Source organism: Acipenser ruthenus, chromosome 9, assembly GCF_902713425.1.
Source record: "Acipenser ruthenus chromosome 9, fAciRut3.2 maternal haplotype, whole genome shotgun sequence".
Taxonomy (NCBI): domain Eukaryota; kingdom Metazoa; phylum Chordata; class Actinopteri; order Acipenseriformes; family Acipenseridae; genus Acipenser; species Acipenser ruthenus.
In genome coordinates this window covers 25,805,260-25,832,618 of record NC_081197.1, presented here as the reverse complement: position 1 = coordinate 25,832,618, position 27,359 = coordinate 25,805,260, and the positions used below count along the sequence as shown (strand labels likewise).

The 27,359-nt window shown below is 40.6% G+C and overlaps 1 protein-coding gene across 10 annotated transcripts in view; it reads left to right on the top strand.

The window, feature by feature from the left end:
* The window catches only part of apbb1 (amyloid beta (A4) precursor protein-binding, family B, member 1 (Fe65)), a 154,106-nt gene extending 144,014 nt beyond the window's left edge, over window positions 1-10,092 (top strand). For all 10 annotated transcript variants that reach the window (XM_059029754.1, XM_059029752.1, XM_059029759.1 and 7 more), the window contains one exon: window positions 9,322-10,092. In XM_059029754.1, coding sequence (XP_058885737.1) covers window positions 9,322-9,489 — 168 coding nt within the window. In that variant the 3' untranslated portion in view covers window positions 9,490-10,092. The remainder of the gene's footprint in view (window positions 1-9,321) is intronic.
* Window positions 10,093-27,359: the final 17,267 nt, after the last annotated feature.

The window sequence follows — 27,359 nt, the reverse complement described above, 5'->3', positions numbered from 1 at the left end:
ATTAGATGCATTATTATTATTATTATTATTAAGAACATAAGAACATAAGAAAGTTTACAAACGAGAGGAGGCCATTCAGCCCATCTTGCTCGTTTGGTTGTTAGTAGCTTATTGATCCCAGAAGCTCATCAAGCAGCTTCTTGAAGGATCCCAGGGTGTCAGCTTCAACAACATTACTGGGGAGGGTTCCAGACCCTCACAATTCTCTGTGTAAAAAAATGCCTCCTATTTTCTGTTCTGAATGCCCCTTTATCTAATCTCCATTTATGACCCCTGGTCCTTTTTTCTTTTTTCAAGTCAAAGAAGTCCCCCGGGTTGACATTGTCTATACCTTTTAGGATTTTGAATGTTTGAATCAGATCGCCGCGTAGTCTTCTTTGTTCAAGACTGAATAGATTCAATTCTTTTAGTCTGTCTGCATACGACATGCCTTTTAAACCTGGGATAATTCTGGTTGCTCTTCTTTGCACTCTTTCTAGAGCAGCAATATCCTTTTTGTAACGAGGTGACCAGACCTGAACACAATATTCTAGGTGAGGTCTTACTAATGCATTGTAGAGTTTTAACATTACTTCCCTTGATTTAAATTCAACACTTCTCACAATATATCCAAGCATCTTGTTAGCCTTTTTTATAGCTTCCCCACATTGTCTAGATGAAGACATTTCTGAGTCAACATAAACTCCTAGGTCTTTTTCATAGTTCCCTTCTTCAATTTCACTATCTCCCATATGATATTTATAATGCACATTTTTATTGCCCGCATGCACTTTTCACTATTAAATTTCATTTGCAATGTGTCTGCCCAATTTTGAATGCTGTCTAGATCATTTTGAATGACCTTTGCTGCTTCAACAGTGTCTGCCACTCCTCCTATTTTTGTGTCGTCTGCAAATTTAACGAGTTTGCTTACTATATCAGAGTCTAAATCATTAATGTAGATTAGGAATAGCAGAGGACCTAATACTGATCCCTGTGGTACACCACTGGTTACCTCACTCCATTTCGAGGTTTCTCCTCTAATCAGTACTTTCTGTTTTCTACCTGTTAACCACTCCCTAATCCATGTGCATGCATTTCCTTGAATCCCTACTGCGTTCAGTTTGAGAATTAATCTTTTATGCGGGACTTTGTCAAAAGCTTTCTGGAAATCTAAATAAACCATGTCGTATGCTTTGCAGTTATCCATTTTCAATGTTGCATCCTCAAAAAAGTCAAGTAGGTTAGTTAGACATGATCTCCCTTTCCTAAAACCATGCTGGCTGTCTCCCAGGATATTGTTACCATATAGGTAATTCTCCATTTTGGATCTTATTATAGTTTCCATAAGTTTACATATAATAGAAGTCAGGCTTATTGGTCTGTAGTTACCTGGTTCGGTTTTGTCTCCCTTTTTGTGGATCGGTATTACGTTTGCTATTTTCCAGTCTGTTGGTACAACCCCTGTGTCAAGAGACTGTTGCATGATCTTGGTTAGCGGTTTGTAAATAACTTCTTTCATTTCTTTGAGTACTATTGGGAGGATCTCATCCGGCCCAGGGGATTTGTTTATTTTAAGAGCTCCTAGTCCCTTTAACACTTCTGCCTCTGTTATGCTAAAGTTATTTAAAACTGGATAGGAACAGGTCGACATGTGGGGCATGTTGTCTGTGTCCTCCTTTGTAAAAACCTGTGAAAAGTAATCATTTAATATATTTGCTATTTTTTTTTCTTCATCTATGATTTTGCCATTTTGTGTCTCTTAGCCATTTAACCTCCTCTTTGAATGTTCTCTTGCTGTTATAATATTGGAAAAACATTTTGGAATTGGTTTTAGCCCCCTTAGCAATATTGATTTATATCTCTCTCTTGGCCTTTCTAACTTCCTTTTTTACTTGTGTTTGCAGTTCCAAGTACTCTTTCTGTGTACTTTGTTTTTGGTCCCTTTTAAACGCTCTGTAAAGTGCCTTTTTTCGCTGAATATTTTTTTTAATTGATCTATTAAACCATTTTGGCCATTTTGTTTTAGATTTAGATTTGTCTACTTTTGGGATGTAATTGTTTTGTGCCTCTAGTACTACATTTTTAAAAAACAGCCACCCTTTTTCTGTGGATGTTTTCTCTATTTTACTCCAATCCACTTCTGTTAGTCTCTGTTTCATACCTTCATAGTTTGCTTTTCTAAAATTGTAAACCTTAGCTTTAGTCATTACTTTTGGGGTTTTAAAAAATATTTGACCAAATGAGACCATGTTGTGGTCTGAGTTTGCCAATGGCTCTCTGACCTCTGTTTTAGTTATTCTGTCTTCATTATTTGAAAAGACTAAGTCAAGGCATGCCTCCCCTCTAGTCGGTGCCTTGACAAATTGCGTTAGGAAGCAGTCATTTGTCATTTCCACCATTTCAATTTCGTCCGTCGTGCCCCCCATTGGGTTTTCCCATTTTATACAGGGGAAGTTGAAAACCCCCATTAGTATGGCTTCTCCTTTTCTACACGCATTTCGAATGTCATTGTACAACAGATTATTTTGCTCAGCGTCTGAATTTGGCGGTCTATAGCATGCTCCTATTATTATGCCCTTTGAATTTGTGTCCATTATTCTGACCCATATTGATTCTGCATTGTTTTCTTTGTCCTGATTTAACACCTGGGCTTCAAGGCTATTTCTTATGTATAGCGCTACCCCTCCGCCTCTTCTGTCCTGCCTGTCTTTCCTATACAGTGTGTACCCACTAATATTACATTTGTCTCCATCACTCTCAGACAACCAAGTTTCTGTAACACCTATCACATCGTAGTTACTTGTTAGTGCAGTAGCTTCAAGTTCTAACATTTTGTTTCTGAGACTGCTAGCATTAAGATAAATACATTTAATAGTGGTCTTACCTGAGTTGTTGCCCTTGTTTTGATGTAGTCTCCCTTCTGTTTTTTTGTTTTCTCCCCCCTTCCTTTCTAGTTTAAATGCTTCTGTACCGCCTGAAGGATCCTTTCTCCGAGTAGATTGGTTCCCTTTCTGTTTAAGTGCAGTCCGTCCCACCTGTATAGATAGTCCTTGTTGTAGAAAGTGCTCCAATGTTCAAGAAAGGTGAAGCCTTCCTGTGTGCACCACGATTTCAGCCATGCATTTTGATTTTGTATTTCCAGCTGTCCATATGGTCCTTTGCAAGGCGCCGGCAGTATCCCAGAAAATACCACAGTTTTGGTCTTGTCTTTTAATTTCCTTCCTAGCTCTCTGAATTTGTTTTGCAGGGATCTTGGCCTGTCTCTTCCAATGTTGTTTGTACCAATGTGGACGACTACTACCGGGTCATCTCCTGTTCGTTCTAGAAGCCTGTCAACATTCTCAGTGATGTGCTTGACTGAGGCTCCTGGAAGGCAGCACACTGTTGTAGTAAGGGGGTCCAAACTGCGAACTGAACTTGATGTGTTTCTCAGTATGGAGTCCCCAACAATCATGACCTCCCTTCTTTTTGCTGCCTGGTCAGCACTGTTTATAGGGTCCTGGGTGTTGTTTCTTTCTCGTGATGTTGGTTTTGGTCATCTAAATGTTGAAGTGGCTCAAATGTGTTGGCTGTCTGGATTTCAGGTGGTTGTGTTTGACGAAGTTTCTTTTTTTCCCTGCTTCTGCCTATCTGAACCCAGCTGTTTCGACTCTCTTCCATCTCCCTGTTGGCTTTCAGTCTGCTTGGGGTGCAGACTTCCATGAATTGTGGGTGTGTCAGCTCCTCAAGCTCCTGTTGCTGTCTCATTTCCTTGGTTGAGCTCTGTTGGGTTTTCTCGGATTTCCCACATCATGCAGTTGTCACAGATTACTGGCTTGAAGACCATTTTTTTTTTTTTTGTTTAGTGTAGCTTCTGCAGCTGTCAACCTGCTTTCAACTGCTTCTAACTGCGTTGTACTTGTCCACTCGTACTTCTCCCACGATGTCGCTTCCACATGCTGTCGCTGGGAAGTCTGCCTGCCTATTATTATTATTATTATTATTATTATTATTATTATTATTATTATTATTATTATTATTATTATTATTATTTATTTCTTAGCAGACACCCTTATCCAGGGTGACTTACAATTGTTACAAGATATCACATTATTTTTACATACAATTACCCATTTATACAGTTCTTTTTTTACTAGAGCAATCTAGGTAAAGTACCTTGCTCAAGGGTACAGCAGCAGTGTCCCCTACCTGGGATTGAACCCATGACTCTCCGGTCCAGAGCCCTAACCACTACTCCACACTGCTGTTCCTTCAGAAGACGATCTTTAGCCTTACTAGGTATAGCGTTTTGTCTGTGTACACGGTGAATCTTTGGCCGGTTGGGATCTTCTCAAGTTTCCTTCCCTCTTCTTTGAGGAATCTTTTTAGTTCTTCAAATAAGAGGACACATATGAGTGTTAGGTCAGTTTCTGTCCAAGAATGCTTGGCCATGTAGGGTATCTTCTTGTGACAGTCTGGCTCGCAGTGGTGAAGTGGATGACGTCACGGATGCTATTGCACTCAGCGTATTTAATAACAAACAAAACAAAAGATTTAAACAAAACAACAAAACACAAAACAAAAGGGCACGAGGGCCAAACGAATAAACAAACAAACAAGTAAGTGTCATGCTGGATGCTCCAGCACGTTTTAGCAATTGTTTTTAACTTTCCTTCTTTCTCTCCACTCCCCATACTCTCCTCTCTACACCCAACATCAAGTGCAGACAGCTGTTAATTATCTTATTACCCCTCGGCCAGAGTCTGCACGCGTTTGGTAAGGATGCATGACTGTCAGCTAGTTAAATAATCAGTAGCTGATCAGCCATGCATCCTCACGGGGTTTTTAAATATATAATAAAAGACGCGGCGCTTTTACCTGCGCCGCAAACAAAAATACAAATAATAATACATAGAGGCGGGACACTCCGCCACACTTCTACACCAGGGGTCTCCAACCCTGGTCCTTGAGAGCCAAAATCCTCAGGTTTTATAGGTGTCCATGTCATCAATGACTAAAGATCTGTAACACCGTTAATCTTGACTAATTAAGCCAATAATTGGTACAATTACGTAACTGAGAGCTTGGTTGAAACGAAAACCAGAAGACCCAGTAGTTCTCCAGGACCAGGGTTGGAGACCCCTGTTCTACACTCACAACTGTATAAAGCTTTCCATGCTGCCCTTTTCTAATGACGGGTTTCACAGTTCTCATTGCTCATCTCAAAGCAGCACAGGTAGCAGAGATGGGATTGTGGTATCTTGCATATCTCTGAATCAGTTTCCCACATGGATCTGTCTTGTCTTCCAACGATAAGGTCATGGCCCACTGTTGTACCGTTGATGTTAAGCTGCAATATATGAGTCTTGCTAGGTCTCGGATTGGTGATGGCGCATTGGGCTGCAGTCTTTAATGGTCTCAATATGTTGTGTGATGTTCGTTCCAGGATCGTTTGGCTTGAACCTGGCAAAGGAGTTTGATAAGTGGGCCAGATCCCTTTCTCAACCCAGGTCCACTGTTGGTTGTTCTCTATTACCGTTATGGCTTCACTTGTCACAGTGGCTCTTACAGCCCTAGGGTCGGCCTGTAGGCTCCTTGGTGCATCTTCATGGTGGGGAAGCATTGAAGAGTGTGTTGGTTCCACAGGACGCTGGTAAGCGTGACTTTCCCTCCTTTCTGTTCGGGGACGCCCGCTTTGCTCAGTGGTGTACACTTGTTCTGCTGTCAGAAGACATTCCCAGTCGTCCTCTCCATAGGGCTCGTCCTTATGTTCGGAGCCAGAAGGTGGACCCCATTCATATGTTCCCATAGCTAGGTCAAGTTTTTATGCATTTCGATTAGTGTTTGTGGCTGGACTGAATCACGGTCTGCCTTTTCCACTTTATAGCCCTCCTTGGGGCATCTGTGATTATCCGTTACTCACCATGCTCTGGTTTTGTGTTTCGACTCCCTCTCTATCTCTTCAGTCAATTCATCAATCTTATCAATCTCAATCTAGGTGTTCCTTCTCAGACTGTAGCTTTTCAACTCGAGCCTTTCTCTGAGCCATTTCAACAGCGTGTTGTTCTCCCTCTGTTTCCAGAGCCTCCTGCATTCTTCTAACCCATCTTTCTTGTTTGTTCTCCAGATCTTGGACTTTTACCTTCAAATCATCATTTTTGTCTTGACTCCTCACCTAGCTTGTTGATCCTTTCCTTCTGATCTTTGCAATCTTTAATTTTTTCAAGTCTTCAATCTCTCTGTTGACTTGGTTTTCTCTGTTGACTCTCTGTTTTCCCTGACTTAGCATTTCCTTGTCTGACGTTCCATTTCTTGAGCGGCCTGTTCCCTTTCTTCATCGAGCTATTGTTTTAATTCCTCCCACTCTCTAGTGGCTTGGTCTTTCAAAACTTGGTGTTTCTTTATCTGCCGTTCTGTTTCTTGAATGGACAGTTTTGTTTGTTCATCCAGCTGTTGTCTTATCTCTTCAATCTCTCTTGTTGCTTGGGTCTTCCATGTCCCGAACTGCTTCTCTTTTCTTCTTTCATTTGTTTTAATTCCTCACACCTCTCTAGTGGCTTGATTGAATCTTCCCCTTAGTTTCTGGAATTGCGTTTGTTTCATTGCTAACTCCTTTTGTTGGATCATTTCTATTCCGGATACGTGCACCAGCTGATCAGTTATTTTACTGGTTTTAGCGAGTCTCCCAATAAGCTGTTGCTGTGACTTTTCCAGTTGTGGGAAGTCCATACATTCTAGAAGTTCAATTTCAATTTTTGCACTATCTCATGTTTTTGACGCATCTGTGATGGATTGGACGAACAGGTCTGTCAGTCCCATACTCTGGGAACTTTCAGTATGCAGCTTGGGTTGTTGAGCCTTCGGCCATGTTGAAGTTTTGTGTTATTCGTAAATGTAACTTGTGCGGACAATTTGGAAAATATGTCTAATTAAAGTTCAAAATGTACTTAATTGGAATGGAAAAGAAACAATCAACAATTGATCATGAAGGAGAACTTGTAAAATTTCTCAAAATACTAAAAGTATTTCAATGAATAAAACAAAAGTACAGTGGAACGTCGCATATCCGACTGCCACATAACCTCCCTGATCAATTAATCACCTTGCTAAATAATTAAATAAACAAATAAATAAATAAATATAAAAATTAGGCTACAAGAGTAATGGTATTGGCAGCAAGTGCAGCGTCCGCGATGGAAACAGAAATAAAGCGTTAAAGCAATCAGCCTTTTGGTGCGTTCCCCTTTAAGAGAGGCGGGCTGTGTGTGTGTGTGTCAGTCAGCTGTGTCGAGCAGTGACGTTTCAGTAGACCAGTTGAGAAAGCTTTGTGTTTTACTTTTTTGTGCAATGTGTTTACATGATGGAGAGCACGATTGCAAATATTGGCAGCGTGTTGTTGTAGCTTTTAAATGCATTTGAAATAAACAAAGCAAGTTTCATAAACGCAATGCTTACTGGCCTTTTATTTTAGTATAGCCAAAGCAATATTTAAACCAAGCTTCTTATCTGCTGTTGGCAATATCAAGAAAGAGCGCAAAGTACTGTGACAGAGATATTAAGAAAGCAGAACCAGGGAGGCAGGGACTTCGAGTTAAGAAAGAAGCCATCAGTTACAGGTTACTGTACATTTACCATTTGCTTTGTATTTTTTATTTTTTTTAAAGCTTTGCGTGGAGATGGCTTATAGCAAACTGCATAGCAACACTGTGTATTGTATCCTAATTAATCTTGTTTATGTTTGCTTACTTTTAAAGCAAAGAATCTCCCCGAGTTTAAAGCAGTTTGTGTTGTTTTTGTTTACTAACCAATTTATGCATGTGTAAATGTCATTTTCTATAGACATTTGACTTTTGCACATATCCGCCTGTACCCCAGTCCATAGGGTGTCGGATATGCGACAATGTACTGTAGTAATACAGTAATTTAATTACTTATTAAAGTTAATGTGTTATACTGATTAATTCCACTAAAAGGGAAATAGTGTTTAATTAAAATGTGTTTCAGTTGTACTTAAGGGTAGTATTTGCTTAATGGTAAAAAGAAAGAAATCTAAAATGAAATACAATTGGTAATTTGATTATTGTCCGCTAGGGTGTATCATATGATCACTTGTTATTTAAAAGGCATTTGTGTTGTACAGTCTGTGCCACTTTAAATGAGAGGCAGTTGAGATGACCTTAGCCACACTTTTTTTATTCTTAATGAAAAGAAAAAGAATGAAATCACATCACATTATGATTAAATGTTAAGTACATCATTTAAAATGAGTCCATTTTTTTTTTATTCCTAAACAAAATGAATCGCACCTGCAATGTTGACAAACCAACTTTCTTTGCAACAGCAGCCTGAGAAACCACAGGAGACTCCACCTTCTTCAAGAGTTCAACGTGGTTTAAGAAATTTACGCAAGTCACAGTGTAATCATGTACTCACTGCACTGTGCTACGCGACCTGTCTTGCTCTGAAAAGCGATCTCTATTCGTCATTTGAAAATGCTATATCCCAATTAAACGAAGTCACGTCCCAATTAAATGACATAAATAGCATTGGGAAGAACCATCTCCCAGGGTTGTATCCCAATTAAGCAGCAATCCCGATCTACCAGTATCTCGATTAGGCGGCGCTGACTGTAGTTACCTAGTGGTACCGCTAGAGGGCTCACTTAAGTCTATGAATATTCACCAGTAGTAGGTACTGCTTTGTATAACACCCCTCACCTATGGCTAAGTCAAGACAGACTACCCCTCTGCACCATACATTAACAAGCACTTTGCTTTATTGTGCGATGGATTTCATACATTCCAGCTCTCGGTAGGACCTCCATTTTTGTAGTCAGAACTATGGTCACCAGGGGCCTATTTCTTTCCATTTCAGTATGGTCCTACAGTTGTTTTGTTCATTTACATTCAGCAAAGTCTACATGGGCTCATGGTTTATATCTTTGTGGTGGGAAATTTAACAGAATGCAAACATTTTATTAGAATATTTAATAGTTTGTGCCCATTTAACTCATAATGTGTACTTGCCACTATAATTATCCAATTGCTCCACTTTATTACTGACTTTTTCTTAAAATAAACCAGCACTTTATTTAACCTGTTGTACACTTTATATTTTATCTAAATACTGTACACAGTTGAAGCATTTTATTTAAAAAGTATTCTAAATCCATATTGATTTACACCTAGTAGTTTGAGAGTTTAGGCATTGAGAGACATCTAAACTTTATGCAATTAAAAAAATTCTAAATGGTGTCATTTAGCAAATTGTCTATATTCGGCTCTTTATTTCCCTATTAAAGTACTTTACCTTCAACAGGTGTTCCCTACATTCCGTAAGTGGTTTTCTTTTTCTCTACAGCTACGTTACCAGAAGTGTCTGGATGCACGTCCCCCTGGATCTGGCTCTCATCTCCCAGCCCCTCCTGCTGGTTCAGTGGCACGCTGTATGGGGTCTAGTGTTAAAAAGGGAGTCCAGAACCTTCTGGACAGTTTTAAACAAAAACGGGCAGATGCACAGACACCCTAGTCGGACCGCTGAAGTGTAGGGTACCATGCACTTAAAGTAAACTGGCATATTGCTGTGGTATAAAACAACAGGACTGTGGGAGAACAAACTATATTGAACTCTAAACAGTACTGCTGGCTTGCCAGAAACCAAATTACTAATTGTAGCACTTAGAAAACAGAAGCTCATCAAAGAAAATATCTGGACAAAAGAACCTTCAGAGCATCAATAACTATGCTTTCTGATAAGAAACAAAACTATTATCTTGTACCAATGCTACAAGAGGCAATTTGTATGAATTATCAACTGTCATTCCTAAAACATGCAGACGATTAGCTCCCAACTACATATTTAACAAAGCTGTCAGTTAATATTTATAGTCAACCTCCAGTAGCTAAGCTTCCAAGACTATAAGCTATCCTCTGACTCTGACATAGATAACAAGCAAAACATGCTGTTTTCAAGCTAATAAAAAAGTTTGATTCCCATACAGTTCTTGAAGATTTAAATATTTTACAGTTCATCAACATTGCATAACACTGCAATTTTAAAAAAATAATATATTTTACTCTTATTGTTTAAAACAAAAAATGAACTAAACTAAACGTATAGTTTAAAATGCAACACCTGTGTGTCCTTTATTTTACAAATTGTATCTGATTTATAATATATATATTATATATATATATACACACAACTATTAAATGTATTTATCTTAATGCTAGAACTCTCAGAAACAAATTGTTAGAACTTGAAGCTACTGCACTAACAGGTAACTACGATGTGATAGGTGTTACAGAAACTTGGTTGTCTGAGAGTGATGGAGACTAATATAATATTAGTGGGTACACACTGTATAGGAAAGACAGGCAGGACAGAAGAGGTGGAGGGGTAGCACTATACATGAGAAATAGTCTTGAAGCCCAGGTATTACATCAGGACAAAGAAAACAATGCAGAATCAATATGGGTCAGAATAATGGACAAAAATTCAAAGGGCATAGTAATAGGAGCATGCTATAGACCGCCAAATTCAGACGCTGAGCAAAATAATCTGTTATACAATGACATTCAAAATGTGTGTAGAAATGGAGAAGCCATACTAATGGGGGATTTCAACTTCCCTCATATAAAATGGGAGAACCCGGTGGGGAGCATGACGGACGAAATTGAAATGGTGAAAATGACAAATGACTGCTTCCTAACACAATTTGTCAAGACACCAACTGGAGGGGAGGCATGCCTTGATTTAGTCTTTTCAAATAATGAAGATAGAATAACTAAAACAGAGGTCAGAGAGCCATTGGCAAACTCAGACCACAACATGGTCTCATTTGAAGTATTTTTTAAAACCCCAAAAGTAATGACTAAAGCTAAGGCTTACAATTTTAGAAAAGCAAACTATGAAGGTATGAAACAGAGACTAACAGAAGTAGATTGGAGTAAAATAGAGAAAACATCCACAGAAAAAGGGTGGCTGTTTTTTAAAAATGTAGTACTAGAGGCGCAAAACAATTACATCCCAAAAGTAGACAAATCTAAATCTAAAACAAAATGGCCAAAATGGTTTAACAGATCAATTAAAAAAAATATTCAGCGAAAAAAGGCACTTTACAGAGCGTTTAAAAGGGACCAAAAACAAAGTACACAGAAAGAGTACTTGGAACTGCAAACACAAGTCAAAAAGGAAGTTAGAAAGGCCAAGAGATATAAATCAATATTGCTAAGGGGGCTAAAACCAATTCCAAAATATTTTTCCAATATTATAACAGCAAGAGAACATTCAAAGAGGAGTTTAAATGTCTAAGAGACACAAATGGCAAAATCATAGATGAAGAAAAAAAAATAGCAAATAGATTAAAAGTTTACTTTTCACAGGTTTTTACAAAGGAGGACACGGACAACATGCCCCACATGTCGACCTGCTCCTATCCAATTTTAAAAAAGCTTTCTGGAAATCTAAATAAACCATGTTGTGTGTTTTGCAATTATCCATTGTCGATGTTGCATCCTCAAAAAAATCAAGCAGGTTAGTTAGACACGATCTCCCTTTCCTAAAACCATGCTGTCTCCCAGGATATTGTTACCTGTGACGAGGTAAAGCGATCTTTAGCATAACAGAGGCAGAAGTGTTAAAGGGACTAGGAGCTCTTAAAATAAACAAATCCCCTGGGCCAGATGAGATCCTCCCAGTAGTAGTCAAAGAAATGAAAGAAGTTATTTACAAACCGCTAACCAAGATCATGCAACAGTCTCTTGACACAGGGGTTGTACCGACAGACTGGAAAATAGCAAACGTAATACCGATCCACAAAAAGGGAGACAAAACCGAACCAGGTAACTACAGACCAATAAGCCTGACTTCTATTATATGTAAACTTATGGAAACTATAATAAGATCCAAAATGGAAAATTACCTATATGGTAACAATATCCTGGGAGACAGTCAGCATGGTTTTAGGAAAGGGAGATCGTGTCTAACAAACCTGCTTGATTTTTTTGAGGATGCAACATTGAAAATGGATCATTGCAAAGCATACGACATGGTTTATTTAGATTTCCAGAAAGCTTTTGACAAAGTCCCGCATAAAAGATTAATTCTCTAACTGAACACAGTAGGGATTCAAGGAAATGCATGCACATGGATTAGGATTTGTGTATTTACTGTTAACACATTTTCTGCTTGCATCTACACTTTTCTTACACAATGCAAAGTATTAGCCACTGTTGATAGAAATACAAGGTTACTATAAAAAGCTTATTAACATGTGATTGGTACAAGTAGGATACTTGTAAAGACTTGATTGGTTACTGCCTTATGTAGAATCATGCCTGTTTAGCTATATAAACTCTTTGTTTCTGCCTGTGAGCAGAGAACTCATGGGTTAACTAGAAGAACTTATGTTCGGTTGCCTTCTGATTGTTTCTTCCTGCAATTGCTGGAATGTTAATAAAGTGCACTGAATAACTTTCGATCTAAATTTAGACTGAGGTGTTTATATTCTTCCACAATTCCTGGTGCAGTGACCCGGATGCCTAACGCCCGACTTGGACCCTCTGGTAGTGGACTGTCTCTCCTCTGATTTCCCTGGTGCCACATAATAAAGGTAAGAGACCTTTTGAAATCTCTATGAGGGAAATCAGAGAGGGGCTGCCCACACCCAGCAGCAACAGGATCAAGAGGCTAACGGCATCCTAAAAGACGGGGTTGGTCGGTGTGCTTTGATTGACATGATTAAATGTTTGTATGTCGTATGAATTGAGGTTATAACTGGAGTAAGTTGATGACTGTTATTGAAATCGAGTCAAGACGCCCTGATATACATTCAAAAGCAAGTGGGCTCGGTGGAAATACAGTGAGTGAACAAGACCTTTCCTTACCCCTCCCCTCCATGGTATGAGCCACGAACTACGAAAAGGCAGGACACTGTCACTCGTGATTCGTAGGACCCCTTAATAAATTCTTCCTTGTATGCGTGTACCCTTCCACGGTATAAACCGACCAAACATTGTTGGAGTATAACGTTGGGATGTAACTCAGTTCGTCCTCGTGAACGCTCCCTTTGTTGTCGGTAAAACACCCTGAGTGAAAGCCCCGTGTGAATTGAGGAAATGGGAGGACAAACGTCAAAGGGTGGCTTCCGAGTTCCCCTAAGGGAACTCCAGCTTAGTACATGTACATGAACTATGGCCAGGGATCTTGCAAGGTTTTGGAAAAATGGAATTGGCATACCAGGGATAAGGTAAAACTGCAGTTTCCAGAAAATAGTAGTTTTGATATGGCCAAAATAGTGCACTTAAAGGGCGCCCTGGAGTCAAGGGGAAGTAAAACACTCCAAGCTCAATGGAGCGCATTTTTTTAATTGGCAGGAAGAAGTTAGCTAAAAAAAATCATCCCAGGTGCAGAGTCTTAAGGACTCCCAAGAGAAACTAAAAGAACAATTACAAAAACTAAAGGAATCTAAAGTTAGTTCTCCCACATCGAGCGCTCCTCCCATCTCGCTATACCCACAGATTAAAATGAAAAACAATTCAGATAGCGAGCAGGCAGAATAATTGTTAGATTGGGTACCCCCACACTATCACACCACACATGCCTTTGCAGCTGCTTTGGCTCTGACTCCGACCTTCACTGCCCACAGTTGAAGGTACTGATACTGAAGTCCCTAGTTCCTCTACTACAAAGCCGCCGATAACTAGGAGCAAAGAGAAGAAAAATTCCAAACAGTAATAACTTGCTATAATCCTAATTGGGCCGACATAAATCAATTATTGCGAGCTGTATTACCTAATGAGGTACGTACCCGTCTCTTTAACGAGGCAAGGTGGCCACAAAACAACCCTACAGCTGATCAGTTTCCACGATACCGCCAAGACTCGATTGATGCTGTTTCGAGGGTATGTCCAAAAAAAAAAAAACTGACTGGGCTAAAATAAATAATTGTAAGCAAAATAAAGGTGAAACGCCGGCGGATTATATGGATCATTTGCGCATAGTATTTGAATGCCATTCAGGCATTGACAACGCAGCGAACAATGCTACAGAAGCTGTTGCAGCAGCCTTTGTGCAGGGTCTGCAACCCAAAATACAAGACCAGCTGTGATCGATCGCTGTTGGCTGGCAAACAAAACCCCTTTCTGAACTAATAACAATTACAAATCATTGCCTCCATTGCCAGGAAAAGAAAAAGGAAAACACCGAAACTAAATTAATGGTTTTGCAAATCCAACATTATCAGCCAAACAGGGAAAGGGGATTTGGAGGAAGGAGATGGGGCGGAGGACGAGGGTGAGGGCAATTTCCCTCTAACCGTAATAATAATTGCCATTTTTGTGGTCAAATTGGACACTGGAAAAATGAGTGCCCTAACAGACCTGGCCAGTCATTCCAAACTCAAGCTCTGCCCCCTCCCGATCCTTCGACCAATGTTTATCATTAGGACAGCCTGGGGAATGGTAGCTTCATCGCTCCTTTTCTGCAATTAGACCAGTCAGGTCCCTTTGTTTCCTGTTCTATTAGTGGTAAGCTGACTCAATGTTTTGTTCACACCGGTGCTAGTCGCTCTACTCTCAGATCTTCTGACTTTCCTCAACTTCCTCTTTCTATTGAAACTGTAAAAGCTGTAGGCTTTTCTAATCAAATTCAAACACTCCGTCTCAGCTCCTCTCCCCGTCTCTGTAGGACCTTGATCAACACGCCTTTTTGCCAGTCCCTCCTCTCCTGTTAATCTGTTAGGCAGAGATCTTTTGTGCAAACTTGGCTGTACTATTTACTGCACTCCTGATGGAGTTTTGTCTTTCCCAGTGTACATTGTGAATTAACCAAAACCAGTGCACAGAATTAACAACATGATTTACCAGCAACCCGCAACAATGCTGTCTGTTTCTATAGATCGGTCTCATCACCCTGCATACCCTCCTCTGCTACATATTTTACATGATAGTTGACCTCTACTCTGCTTTTTCTCTATCCCTATCCACCCCAACAGCCAGTTTCTGTTTGCTTTTACGTATGATGGGCTCCAATACACTTGGACCCGACTCCCTGGTTCAATATGTAGATGACCTTTTACTTGCCTCTCCCTCTCTAGATGCTTGTAAGCAGGATTCTGTGATACTCCTTACTGCCTTAGCTACAAAAGGTCACAAAGCCTCAGAGGCTAAACTACAGCTGTGCCTCCCTAGAGTACGTTATTTAGGACATGATATCTCTGCAGGACAGCGCCACTCTCGTCAGAACAAGTAGAAACTATTCTAAAGGTCACTAAACCCACTACTATATCTCAAATGCGTACTTTTCTGGGTATGGCAGGGTATTGTCGTCAGTGGATCCTCGGGTATGCCTCTTTAATCAAACCTTTACAAGAACTCACCCGTTCCACTACTCCTGAACCCCTCCCCTGGGAAGATACTGCTGAATAAGCTTTTGTTGTAATTAAATAAGCTTTTATTATTGTCCCTGTTTTAGGGTTGTTTGATTACTTTAAACCCTTTACATTTTATTGTTATGAAAAGAACGGGTTTGTATTAGGGATTTTATTTAAATATATGGGGATAAGTATAGGTTATTAGCTTATTATAGCTTAGCTTTTGATTGTGTGCTTGTAAGTTTATTTTTTTGTTTATGTGTTGTAGTAGCAGTAGTTTTTATTGTAGAATAATTTGAAAATTTTGTTTTAGGGTTTTTATTTATTATAGCTGTCCCATATGCTGTTACTGTTTTATTTTTGAAAATTAAAATGCAGCATCTGTCGGCTGCTAGGTTAACTAAATACGAGATTCTGTTGCTTTCTGCAGGAAACATTACACTTAACCGCTGTCCTGTTCTCAATCCTGCCTCCTTCCTTCCTACCCTCGATGATGGAGAGTCACATGACTGCCTTGCTGTCACCACCAACCTCTCTGTTCCCCGCATTGACCTGAAAGACACCCCTCCACAACCCTACCTATGTTTTCTACGTTGATGGCTCATGTCAGAGAGATAGCAAAGGGAATCAAGTTGCTGGATATGCTGTTTGCTCACTTACCGAAGTAATTGAAAGCGGGCCTCTGTCCTCAGTACACTCTGTTCAAGTAGCTGAACTTGTTGCTTTAACACGTGCCTGTAACCTTGCTCAGGACCACTCTGTCACAATCTATACTGACTCTCGCTATGCCTTTGGTGTTGTATATGATTATGGACAATTATGGAAGCAGCGTGGGTTTCTTACTTATACTAGGACACAAATTAAGAATGGCCCTTACGTTGCATCTCTCTTAGAGGCTTTACAGCTCCCATCTGAAATTGCTATTATAAAATGTCTTGCTCACCAGTCTTCACAAGATGAAGTTACTAAGGGAAATGCCTTGGCATACTCTGCTGCCAAGACAGCGGCCCTTTCCCTACCTCAGGCCACTACTTTGCTCTCTCCTCTCCAATTACAGTCTCCTTTAGCCACCCTTCATGAATTGGCTGTTCTCCAAGGTCAAGCACCAAATGCTGAAAAAGAAACATGGAGACTGGCAGGGTGCCTTTTACACCCTGATAACCTGTGGCGCTGCCCAGATGGTCGCCTAGTTGCACCACAGGTTTTGCTCCCCTACCTTGCCCGCTTGCACCACAGTGTGGCGCACGTGAGCAAAGGGGGGATGCTTGACTCTATTAGAAAAGATTGGTATGCTCCAAATTTCCCCGCAATGGCTCAACAGTATTGTCATGCTTGTGCTATCTGCCAAGCATACAATGTGGGAAAATCTGTGAAAACATAGAGAGTGGCGCATCCCCCTCCCTGGGGGCCCTTTGTAAATATCCAAATAGATTTTATACAAATGTAGAAATGTTGCTCAAATGAATATGTATTAGTAGTTGTATGTATGTTTTCTGGATGAGTAGAAGCCTACCTATGTGCCAAAGCAGACACTCTAACAGTAAGCAAAGAGACTTTGGAAGGAATTTATCCCTCGGTTTGGAATACCCCTATCTATTAATAGCGATAGAGGAACTCACTTTACAGGACAAATAGTAAAAGAGATTTGCAGAGCCCTACAAATTCAGCAGAACTTCCATACACCGCACCACCCACAGTCTGCAGGAGCGGTGGAGAGACAAAATGGAATACTGAAAAACAAAATTGCAAAAATCTGTGCTGAAACTGGAAATTAATGGCTTGATGCTGTCCCCCTTGATCTTATGAGCATGCGATCCAGTACCAACAGGAGGGTCGGACTGAGTCCACATGAAATACTAATGGGAAGGCCCATGAGACTTCCAGCCACCCCTCCCATCAACCCTATGTTGATGGACATTACTTTAACTGATGAAACTGTTTTGCAATACTGCCAGACTTTAATGAGATGTGTCAAAGCTTTCCATTCACAGGTTCAAGAGGCGTTGCCTAGAGACTCTGGAGAACAGTGCCACGACCTTAGTCCAGGAGATTGGGTCCAACATAAACTCCTAGGTCTTTTTCATAGTTCCCTTCTTCAATTTCAGTATCTCCCATATGATATTTATAATGCACATTTTTATTTCCTGCATGCAATACTTTACACTTTTCTCTATTAAATTTCAACCCCTGTGTCAAGAGACTGTTGCATGATCTTGGTTAGCGGTTTGTAAATAACTTCTTTCATTTCTTTGAGTACTACTGGGAGGATCTCATCCGGCCCAGGGGATTTGTTTATTTTAAGAGCTCCTAGTCCCTTTAACACTTCTGCCTCTGTTATGCTAAAGATCGCTTTACCTCGTCACAGGTGACAATATCCTGGGAGACAGCATGGTTTTAGGAAAGGGAGATCGTACCTAACTAACCTGCTTGATTTTTTTGAGGATGCAACATCGACAATGGATAATTGCAAAACACACAACATGGTTTATTTAGATTTCCAGAAAGCTTTTGACAAAGTCCCGCATAAAAGATTAATTCTCAAGCTGAACGCAGTAGGGATTCAAGGAAATGCATGCACATGGATTAGGGAGTGGTTAACATGTAGAAAACAGAAAGTACTGATTAGAGGAGAAACCTCAAAATGGAGCGAGGTAACCAGTGGTGTACCACAGGGATCAGTATTAGGTCCTCTGCTATTCCTAATCTACATTAATGATTTAGATTCTGGTATAGTAAGCAAACTTGTTAAATTTGCAGACGACACAAAAATAGGAGGAGTGGCAAACACTGTTGCAGCAGCAAAGGTCATTCAAAATGATCTAGACAGCATTCAGAACTGGGCAGACACATGGCAAATGACATTTAATAGAGAAAAGTGTAAAGTACTGCACGCAGGCAATAAAAATGTGCATTAGAAATATCATATGGGAGATACTGAAATTGAAGAAGGGATCTATGAAAAAGACCTAGGAGTTTATGTTGACTCAGAAATGTCTTCACCTAGACAATGTGGGGAAGCTATAAAAAAAGGCCAACAAAATGCTCGGATATATTGTGAGAAGTGTTGAATTTAAATCAAGGGAAGTAATGTTAAAAATCTACAATGCATTAGTAAGACCTCACCTAGAATATTGTGTTCAGTTCTGGTCACCTCGTTACAAAAAGGATATTGCTGCTCTAGAAAGAGTGCAAAGAAGAGCAACCAGAATTATCCCAGGTTTAAAAGGCATGTCGTATGCAGACAGGCTAAAAGAATTGAATCTATTCAGTCTTGAACAAAGAAGACTACGCGGTGATCTGATTCAAGCATTCAAAATCCTAAAAGGTATAGACAATGTCGACCCAGGGGACTTTTTCGACCTGAAAAAAGAAATAAGGATAAAGGGGCATTCAGAACAGAAAATAGGAGGCACACAGAGAATTGTCAGGGTCTCAAACCAACTCCTCAGTAATGTTGTTGAAGCTGATACCCTGGGATCCTTCAAGAAGCTGCTTGATGAGATTCTGGGATCAATAAGCTACTAACAACCAAACGAGCAAGATGGGCTAAATGGCCTCCTCTCGTTTGTAAACTTTCTTATGTTCTTAAAACTCAATAGCGTCCACGCCAAAACAAAAGTAAACAAAATACACTCCAATAACCACAGTCCTCCGTGCACGAAAATGTGCTCTTCTCTTCCAGGGTTTGTGGTGAGTGCGCTGTACTGTGAAGTGCTGTGTGATGAGGGGCGTGCTGTAGGGTATGCGCTGCCTCGCTGGCTACAGCCCCCCGTCCTCCTGCTCCTCTGTTGACACACAAACAAAACACGTAATCACAAACATAAAAAACCAGCTCCGTCCGGTCCCTCTACTTTCTAAGCGCAAGGGGAGGTACTGGCTTAGCTGCTTCCCCTTTGTTCCCCTTTGTACCCTCCCTGCAGTCAACGCGTCACCATTGTTTCTCCAATAGAGGGCTGCCCCACAGCTGACTGCAATGGAATCGTCCTGAGTACTTGCAGCTACGTGCCCCTCCTAATATGGTTAGCTTCCAGTTTCCACCTACCACCGAGGTGGCAGATCTAGGAGGCAGCATACCTTCCCCCTTACACAGCACCCTTTCTAGTTGGGAGGGAGAGTTACAGCACTGACCCTTTCTCTCTCTATCACAATTCCCCATGTACTTTTCTCCACATCTGTAGTTTCTGCGACGATGTCCCAGACACGCCCGCACTGTGTCTGCGTAGAAATGACTAAGCCTTTCGTTCACCCCCATTAATATAGTAGCAATGGCAGTTGCTGTCATAGATCACCCAGATAGAGTTTTCATGTTATATTATTTCAGGTCTGAACGATGGCTTCCCCACTGGTATCTTAACTCCTCCCTCTGTTCTAAACAATCCCGATTCGGTTGTTGCTCAAGAAAGAAACTTCCAAAGGTTTCATGATCAGCCCACTTCCTGAACCCCCCTTCCCGTCATTCCGTATTAGTCCACTGGGGGTTGCAACTTGCAAATATTCAGGCAAGAAAAGGCTAATTATCGATCTATCCTCTCCTCATTCAGGTTCTGTTTCCAGCATTAACAACCTAATTCCCCCTGATCAGTTTTCTCTACACTATACCAGAATCGATGATGCTATCCATTTTATTAAAACAGCAGGTCAAGGGGCCTGGCTCTCCAAGGCTGATATCACAGATGCATTCAAAGTCATGCCCATTCATCCTTCCCAGTGGCATATTTTTGGAGTTCAATGGAAACAACAATTCTATTTCTTAGTTCACCGCACGTTCAGTTGTAGGAGCAGTCATCTTCAGTTCACTATCTGAAGCATTGTGTTGGATTCTACTAAATAATTTCAAATTGCCATTTGTGCTCCATCTATTAGACGACTTTCTATTAGTGGACTTTAAGGATCAGCCCCCTGCTCGTTTTATTAGTATTTTAAGAACGGCATTTTTTGAACCCAGAGTTCCTCTATCAGAGAAGAAAACCTTGGGACCTACCCATGTTAACATCAATGCGGGATGCCGGGCTGATATCAACCTATGGTCCCACCTCCTCTCCAACTGGAATGGCTTTTCCTTATTTTACAATGACTTACCTACTTCTGCAGACTTTCTCTGTCTCTATACTGATGCTGCCCCCTCTCAGGGCTTCGGTGGTATCTCATGTTCCAAGTGCTTCTACGGGAATCGGCCCCCCGAGTTCTCGTCCCTTCCTTCCACAGAGCAATCTTCAGCGTTGTTTGAATTGTATCCTATTATTGTTGCAGCCGTAATCTGGGGGCATAAATGGGAGGTATGATACAGGCCCGGTTTTTGGGATGGATCCTCATAACAGTCTCGCGTTTTGATTGGTCCATGTCTGTCACATGAATATGTCACACGAGTGAAAAAGCTTGCAGGCATTTTTAACATTGTGATCAGAGAGAGAGAGAGTAATCTGCTTTCCACAACCTTACCATTAAAATATAATGTGGTATTTATTACGCTGTACTTATATAACAAACTATGGGTAATTACTTTATATGAATTATCATGTTATGCACGAATGTGGCTTTCTGTGGTGGTGTACTTTTTTCTTTCAAGTAGCATATATCTATAATCGTTTTTGCGATATATTTTAATATAAATTGTATACATTGTTGCAGTTTTGTTAGAGGATACATTAGTTTATCTCTAATGTGATCACAGTTTTACATATAGACTGCCCCTGTTTTTATTTACGTCCCAAATTCTGGGCCGCTTTGGTTTTTAGATAACGTCCCAAATTCTGGGCCGCTTTGCATTTTCGAATTCAGCCCAGTTTTGGGGACTCAGCTGACAGCCGAGTTTCTAAGTCATCCATGCACAGTTTACCATAAACTGGATCGTGAATTCATTTGAGTGCAACCCTTAGTACATGAATCAAAGTTAATGTATTTTTTACTCTCCCCAGAAATCTTTTTTTTTTTAATGAAAAACCAGAAATAAAATGTAAATGTTAAAAAAAAAACGTATTTCTTATTACATGAAGAAACTACATTGCACTGAAATAAATACATGAAAATTAATTAAAGCAGTCATTTTCCTTTATTAGAGGCTAATATTAAAACACATTTTCGGGAAGGAACATGGTATTCTGAAAATAGGACATCTCATTTTCTTATGTAACATCCATCAATATATTGTAGTGTTTCAGGTTCTTTTTGGACAGAAATTAGACTGCATCTGTGAGTAGATGAAGGCCGTTTATTTTGACAATAATTAAATAATCACAAAGTAAAATCATAAAGTGAGGGAAAGGAGACTGGGAGTCAAAAGTGAAAATAAATGATTGTAGTAATTTTTCTTTTACCCTACCCTTCCCTGCCCCTCTTTTGTGCAAAACCTGCACTCCAATTCCCCTCCACACACGTGTACAACCATGCAACCCCGGCACGCACACACCACCATGCAACCCCTGCACGCACACACCACCAAACAACCCCTACATGCACACACCAATATGCAACCCCTGCATGCACACCACCATGCAACCCCTGCATGCACACACACACCACCATGCAACCCCTACACGCACACACAACCATGCAACCCCTGCACACACACACCACCATGCAACCCCTGCACGCACACACCACCATGCAACCCCTGCACGCACACACCACCATGCAACCCCTGCACGCACACACCACCATGCAACCCCTGCACACACACACCACCATGCAACCCCTGCACGCACACACCACCATGCAACCCCTGCACACACACACCACCATGCAACCCCTGCACGCACACACCACCATGCAACCCCTGCACGCACACACCACCATGCAACCCCTACACGCACACACCACCATGCAATCCCTGCACGCAGACACCAGCATGCAACCTGTGGCGCTGCCCAGATGGTCGCCTAGTTGCACCACAGGTTTTGCTCCCCTACCTTGCCCACGTGCACCACAGTGTGGCGCACGTGAGCAAAGGGGGGATGCTTGACTCTATTAGAAAAGATTGGTATGCTCCAAATTTCCCCGCAATGGCTCAACAGTATTGTCATGCTTGTGCTATCTGCCAAGCATACAATGTGGGAAAATCTGTGAAAACATAGAGAGTGGCGCATCCCCCTCCCTGGGGGCCCTTTGTAAATATCCAAATAGATTTTATACAAATGCAGAAATGTTGCTCAAATTAATATGTATTAGTAGTTGTATGTATGTTTTCTGGATGAGTAGAAGCCTACCTATGTGCCAAAGCAGACACTCTAACAGTAAGCAAAGAGACTTTGGAAGGAATTTATCCCTCGGTTTGGAATACCCCTATCTATTAATAGCGATAGAGGAACTCACTTTACAGGACAAATAGTAAAAGAGATTTGCAGAGCCCTACAAATTCAGCAGAACTTCCATACACCGCACCACCCACAGTCTGCAGGAGCGGTGGAGAGACAAAATGGAATACTGAAAAACAAAATTGCAAAAATCTGTGCTGAAACTGGAAATTAATGGCTTGATGCTGTCCCCCTTGATCTTATGAGCATGCGATCCAGTACCAACAGGAGGGTCGGACTGAGTCCACATGAAATACTAATGGGAAGGCCCATGAGACTTCCAGCCACCCCTCCCATCAACCCTATGTTGATGGACATTACTTTAACTGATGAAACTGTTTTGCAATACTGCCAGACTTTAATGAGATGTGTCAAAGCTTTCCATTCACAGGTTCAAGAGGCGTTGCCTAGAGACTCTGGAGAACAGTGCCACGACCTTAGTCCAGGAGATTGGGTCCAACATAAACTCCTAGGTCTTTTTCATAGTTCCCTTCTTCAATTTCAGTATCTCCCATATGATATTTATAATGCACATTTTTATTTCCTGCATGCAATACTTTACACTTTTCTCTATTAAATTTCAACCCCTGTGTCAAGAGACTGTTGCATGATCTTGGTTAGCGGTTTGTAAATAACTTCTTTCATTTCTTTGAGTACTACTGGGAGGATCTCATCCGGCCCAGGGGATTTGTTTATTTTAAGAGCTCCTAGTCCCTTTAACACTTCTGCCTCTGTTATGCTAAAGATCGCTTTACCTCGTCACAGGTAACAATATCCTGGGAGACAGCATGGTTTTAGGAAAGGGAGATCGTGTCTAACTAACCTGCTTGATTTTTTTGAGGATGCAACATCGACAATGGATAATTGCAAAACACACAACATGGTTTATTTAGATTTCCAGAAAGCTTTTGACAAAGTCCCGCATAAAAGATTAATTCTCAAGCTGAACGCAGTAGGGATTCAAGGAAATGCATGCACATGGATTAGGGAGTGGTTAACATGTAGAAAACAGAAAGTACTGATTAGAGGAGAAACCTCAAAATGGAGTGAGGTAACCAGTGGTGTACCACAGGGATCAGTATTAGGTCCTCTGCTATTCCTAATCTACATTAATGATTTAGATTCTGGTATAGTAAGCAAACTTGTTAAATTTGCAGACGACACAAAAATAGGAGGAGTGGCAAACACTGTTGCAGCAGCAAAGGTCATTCAAAATGATCTAGACAGCATTCAGAACTGGGCAGACACATGGCAAATGACATTTAATAGAGAAAAGTGTAAAGTACTGCACGCAGGCAATAAAAATGTGCATTAGAAATATCATATGGGAGATACTGAAATTGAAGAAGGGATCTATGAAAAAGACCTAGGAGTTTATGTTGACTCAGAAATGTCTTCATCTAGACAATGTGGGGAAGCTATAAAAAAAGGCCAACAAAATGCTCGGATATATTGTGAGAAGTGTTGAATTTAAATCAAGGGAAGTAATGTTAAAAATCTACAATGCATTAGTAAGAACTCACCTAGAATATTGTGTTCAGTTCTGGTCACCTCGTTACAAAAAGGATATTGCTGCTCTAGAAAGAGTGCAAAGAAGAGCAACCAGAATTATCCCGGGTTTAAAAGGCATGTCGTATGCAGACAGGCTAAAAGAATTGAATCTATTCAGTCTTGAACAAAGAAGACTACGCGGTGATCTGATTCAAGCATTCAAAATCCTAAAAGGTATAGACAATGTCAACCTGGGGGACTTCTTTGACTTGAAAAAAGAAAAAAGGACCAGGGGTCATAAATGGAGATTAGATAAAGGGGCATTCAGAACAGAAAATAGGAGGCACTTTTTTACACAGAGAATTGTGAGATTCTGGAACCAACTCCCCAGTAATGTTGTTGAAGCTGACACCCTGGGATCCTTCAAGAAGCTGCTTGATGAGATTCTGGGATCAATAAGCTACTAACAACCAAACGAGCAAGATGGGCTGAATGGCCTCCTCTCGTTTGTAAACTTTCTTATGTTCTTATGTTCTTATACACCCACCATAGCAATTCTTTGCAAAATATATTTTCGGGTATTCAGCCCCATTCATGTCTATGGCAGTGTTAAAAAACACATTTTCAGTCATATCTCTCGAACCAGAGCACCTACAATCACCGTTCGAAGGGTTCTAGTCCAGCCTGAATGTAACATGTCCAGTTTCGTAGCAATTCTTTGCAAAAAATATTTTCAGGGCGTTCAGGGTGTTCAGCCTCATTCATGTCTATGGCAGGGTTGAAAAACACATTTCAGGCATATCTCTCGAACCCGAGCACGTAGAACCCCCATTCAAAGTGATATAGACTCAGGGGAGCACCCCAAACCACCCCCTAAAATGGTGTTGTGGTTCATCCAAAAACGCATGTCATGACGAAAAAATTCACTTTGCCAAGCCGTCCTGGCATCTGAACCATGACAATGGTGACTCTTTGCAAAAAAAAAAATCAAGTTCCTAACCCCCACGGAACCCGAGATACGCCCTGTCAAAAATTTCCAAAAACTACCCTTTTTGGGGTCATATCTCCATGACCCCGGGGCCTAGAAACCGGGTTGAACTTCTTCGGGTCATGTCTGGGGGCCCTCTTTCACAGGGAGCCACCCGTTTTCAAATGCTACATTTTCAACAAATTTACACATTTTCAGCATGATGGCATGTCAAGGTTGCATTTCCAATAGCTTTTGAGCTCCAGGTTGGCAAAAAAAGTCTAAACTGGTGTCCTTTCTAGCTGGGGACACGTCGCTTGGAGGGATTGACAGGGGCCCCGAGGTGGACCTCCGTACCGATTTTCAAGTCTCGGGGAACGCAACTTGCAAATTGGTACTGCAATTTAAAGGCCTGTAGTGTCAGACTGGTAGTCCCTAACTGATTCAAGTGTTTTTGGAATGATTCCTGCAAAGACTGATTTATAAGAAAAAAGAGAGATTGACAAGCAGCATTTTGCTTTATATGCAGAAACGGGCAACTACAAGAGGGTGTCAAACAAGCTGTGAATGTCCTAGGAGGCTACAGAGTACCTCTGGGTATGAATCCAGATGCTCGCAGTACCTGTTCTTATATGTCTGAAACCACTGTATCGCTGTATAACTGTATACCCTATAAATATCACTTTTTATTGTGTATTTGAGGAACACAGCCAATTACAAACTTCATTTGAATTGCTGTCCTATCAGAATATCAGTGTATAACTTTGCTGGGTATTGCAGTGTATGCGGGGTATGAAAAGGCCTTCACTTTTACAAAAGGCTGTCAAAATTTAAAAAAGGCCGTCAAAGTTACAAAAAAAAAGGTGTGCTCCTAACCCAATACTTGTCTTTTTAATTCTGTGCATCCAAATACTTGTAGCTAAAAGTTTTAAGAATTAAGCCTACTGTTTGTTGTTCTGTCCTAAACCAGCAGTTTGTCACCCAAATGTATTAAATAAACGGGGGGGGGGGGGGGGTCATCAGATTATTCTCCATTTTATTGTAACTGAGGTACCTTTCAGTTGAGCAAAAATTGTAAAGGGGTACTCGAGCTGAAGCCTCCAGATAGAAGGGGTACAGTTTCAAAAAAAGGTTGAAAACCCCTGACCTACAGTATAAACCATCAGGAATAGATAAGGGAAATGTTGACTAATACAATACAATAGGATTTATTTGAAGTTGTTGAAGGGCACTGGTCTCGTAAACCCAGAAGTCCTGATAAACCCCTACGCCTCACTATATATTGATGGACATTACATAAGCAAATGAGATGTCCTTTTTTTTTTTTTTTTTTTTTGGTATACCATGTTCCTAAATGTTTTCTGGGGAGAGTAAAAAAATACATTAACTTTGATTCATGTACTAAGGGTTACTCTTAAATGAATTAACGGTCCAGTTTATGGTAAACTGTGCATGCATGACTTAGAAACTCGGCTGTCAGCTAAGCAGAATATCTCAAAAACTGGCCTGAATTCGAAAATGCAGAATTTGGGACGTTATCTAAAAACCAGAGCAGCCCAGAATTTGGGACATTATCTAAAAACCAAAGCGGGCCAGAATTTGGGACATGAATGAAAACATGGGCAGTCTATATGTACAACTGTGATTACATTAGATATAAACTAATACATCCTCTAACAAAACTAACATTAAACGAATACATCCTCTAACAAAACTGTAATATTTGATATTAAAATATATTGCGTAAACGATTAGATATATGCTAAAAAGTACGCCATTACATTCTTACATTCGTGCATAACATGATTATTCATATAAAGTAATTACCCATAGTTTGTTATATCAGTACGGCATAATACCACATTATATTTTAATGGTAAGGTTGTGGAAAGCAGATCACTCTCTCTCTTTGATCACAATGTTAAAAATGCCTGCAAGCTTTTCCGCTCGTGTGACGACATATTCATGTGACAGACATGAACCAATCAAAACGCGAGACTGTTATGCGGTTCCATCCCAAAAACCGGGCCTGTGTCATACCTCATAAATGGTCCAGAAAAGGTCATAGCATTTAATTGTGACAACCTCTCTACAGTAGCTATTATCAATAAGGGCAGATCATCTTCCCCTACAATCATGAAGCTTATGAGAAAGCTCACCTGGGTTTCAGTGTTGGGAAACTTCAGAATCCAAGCAAATCACATTCCGGGTTCAAAAAACATAATCGCTGACTATCTCTCTCTCGTTTTAAGTTTCAGAAATTCCACACACTGTTTTC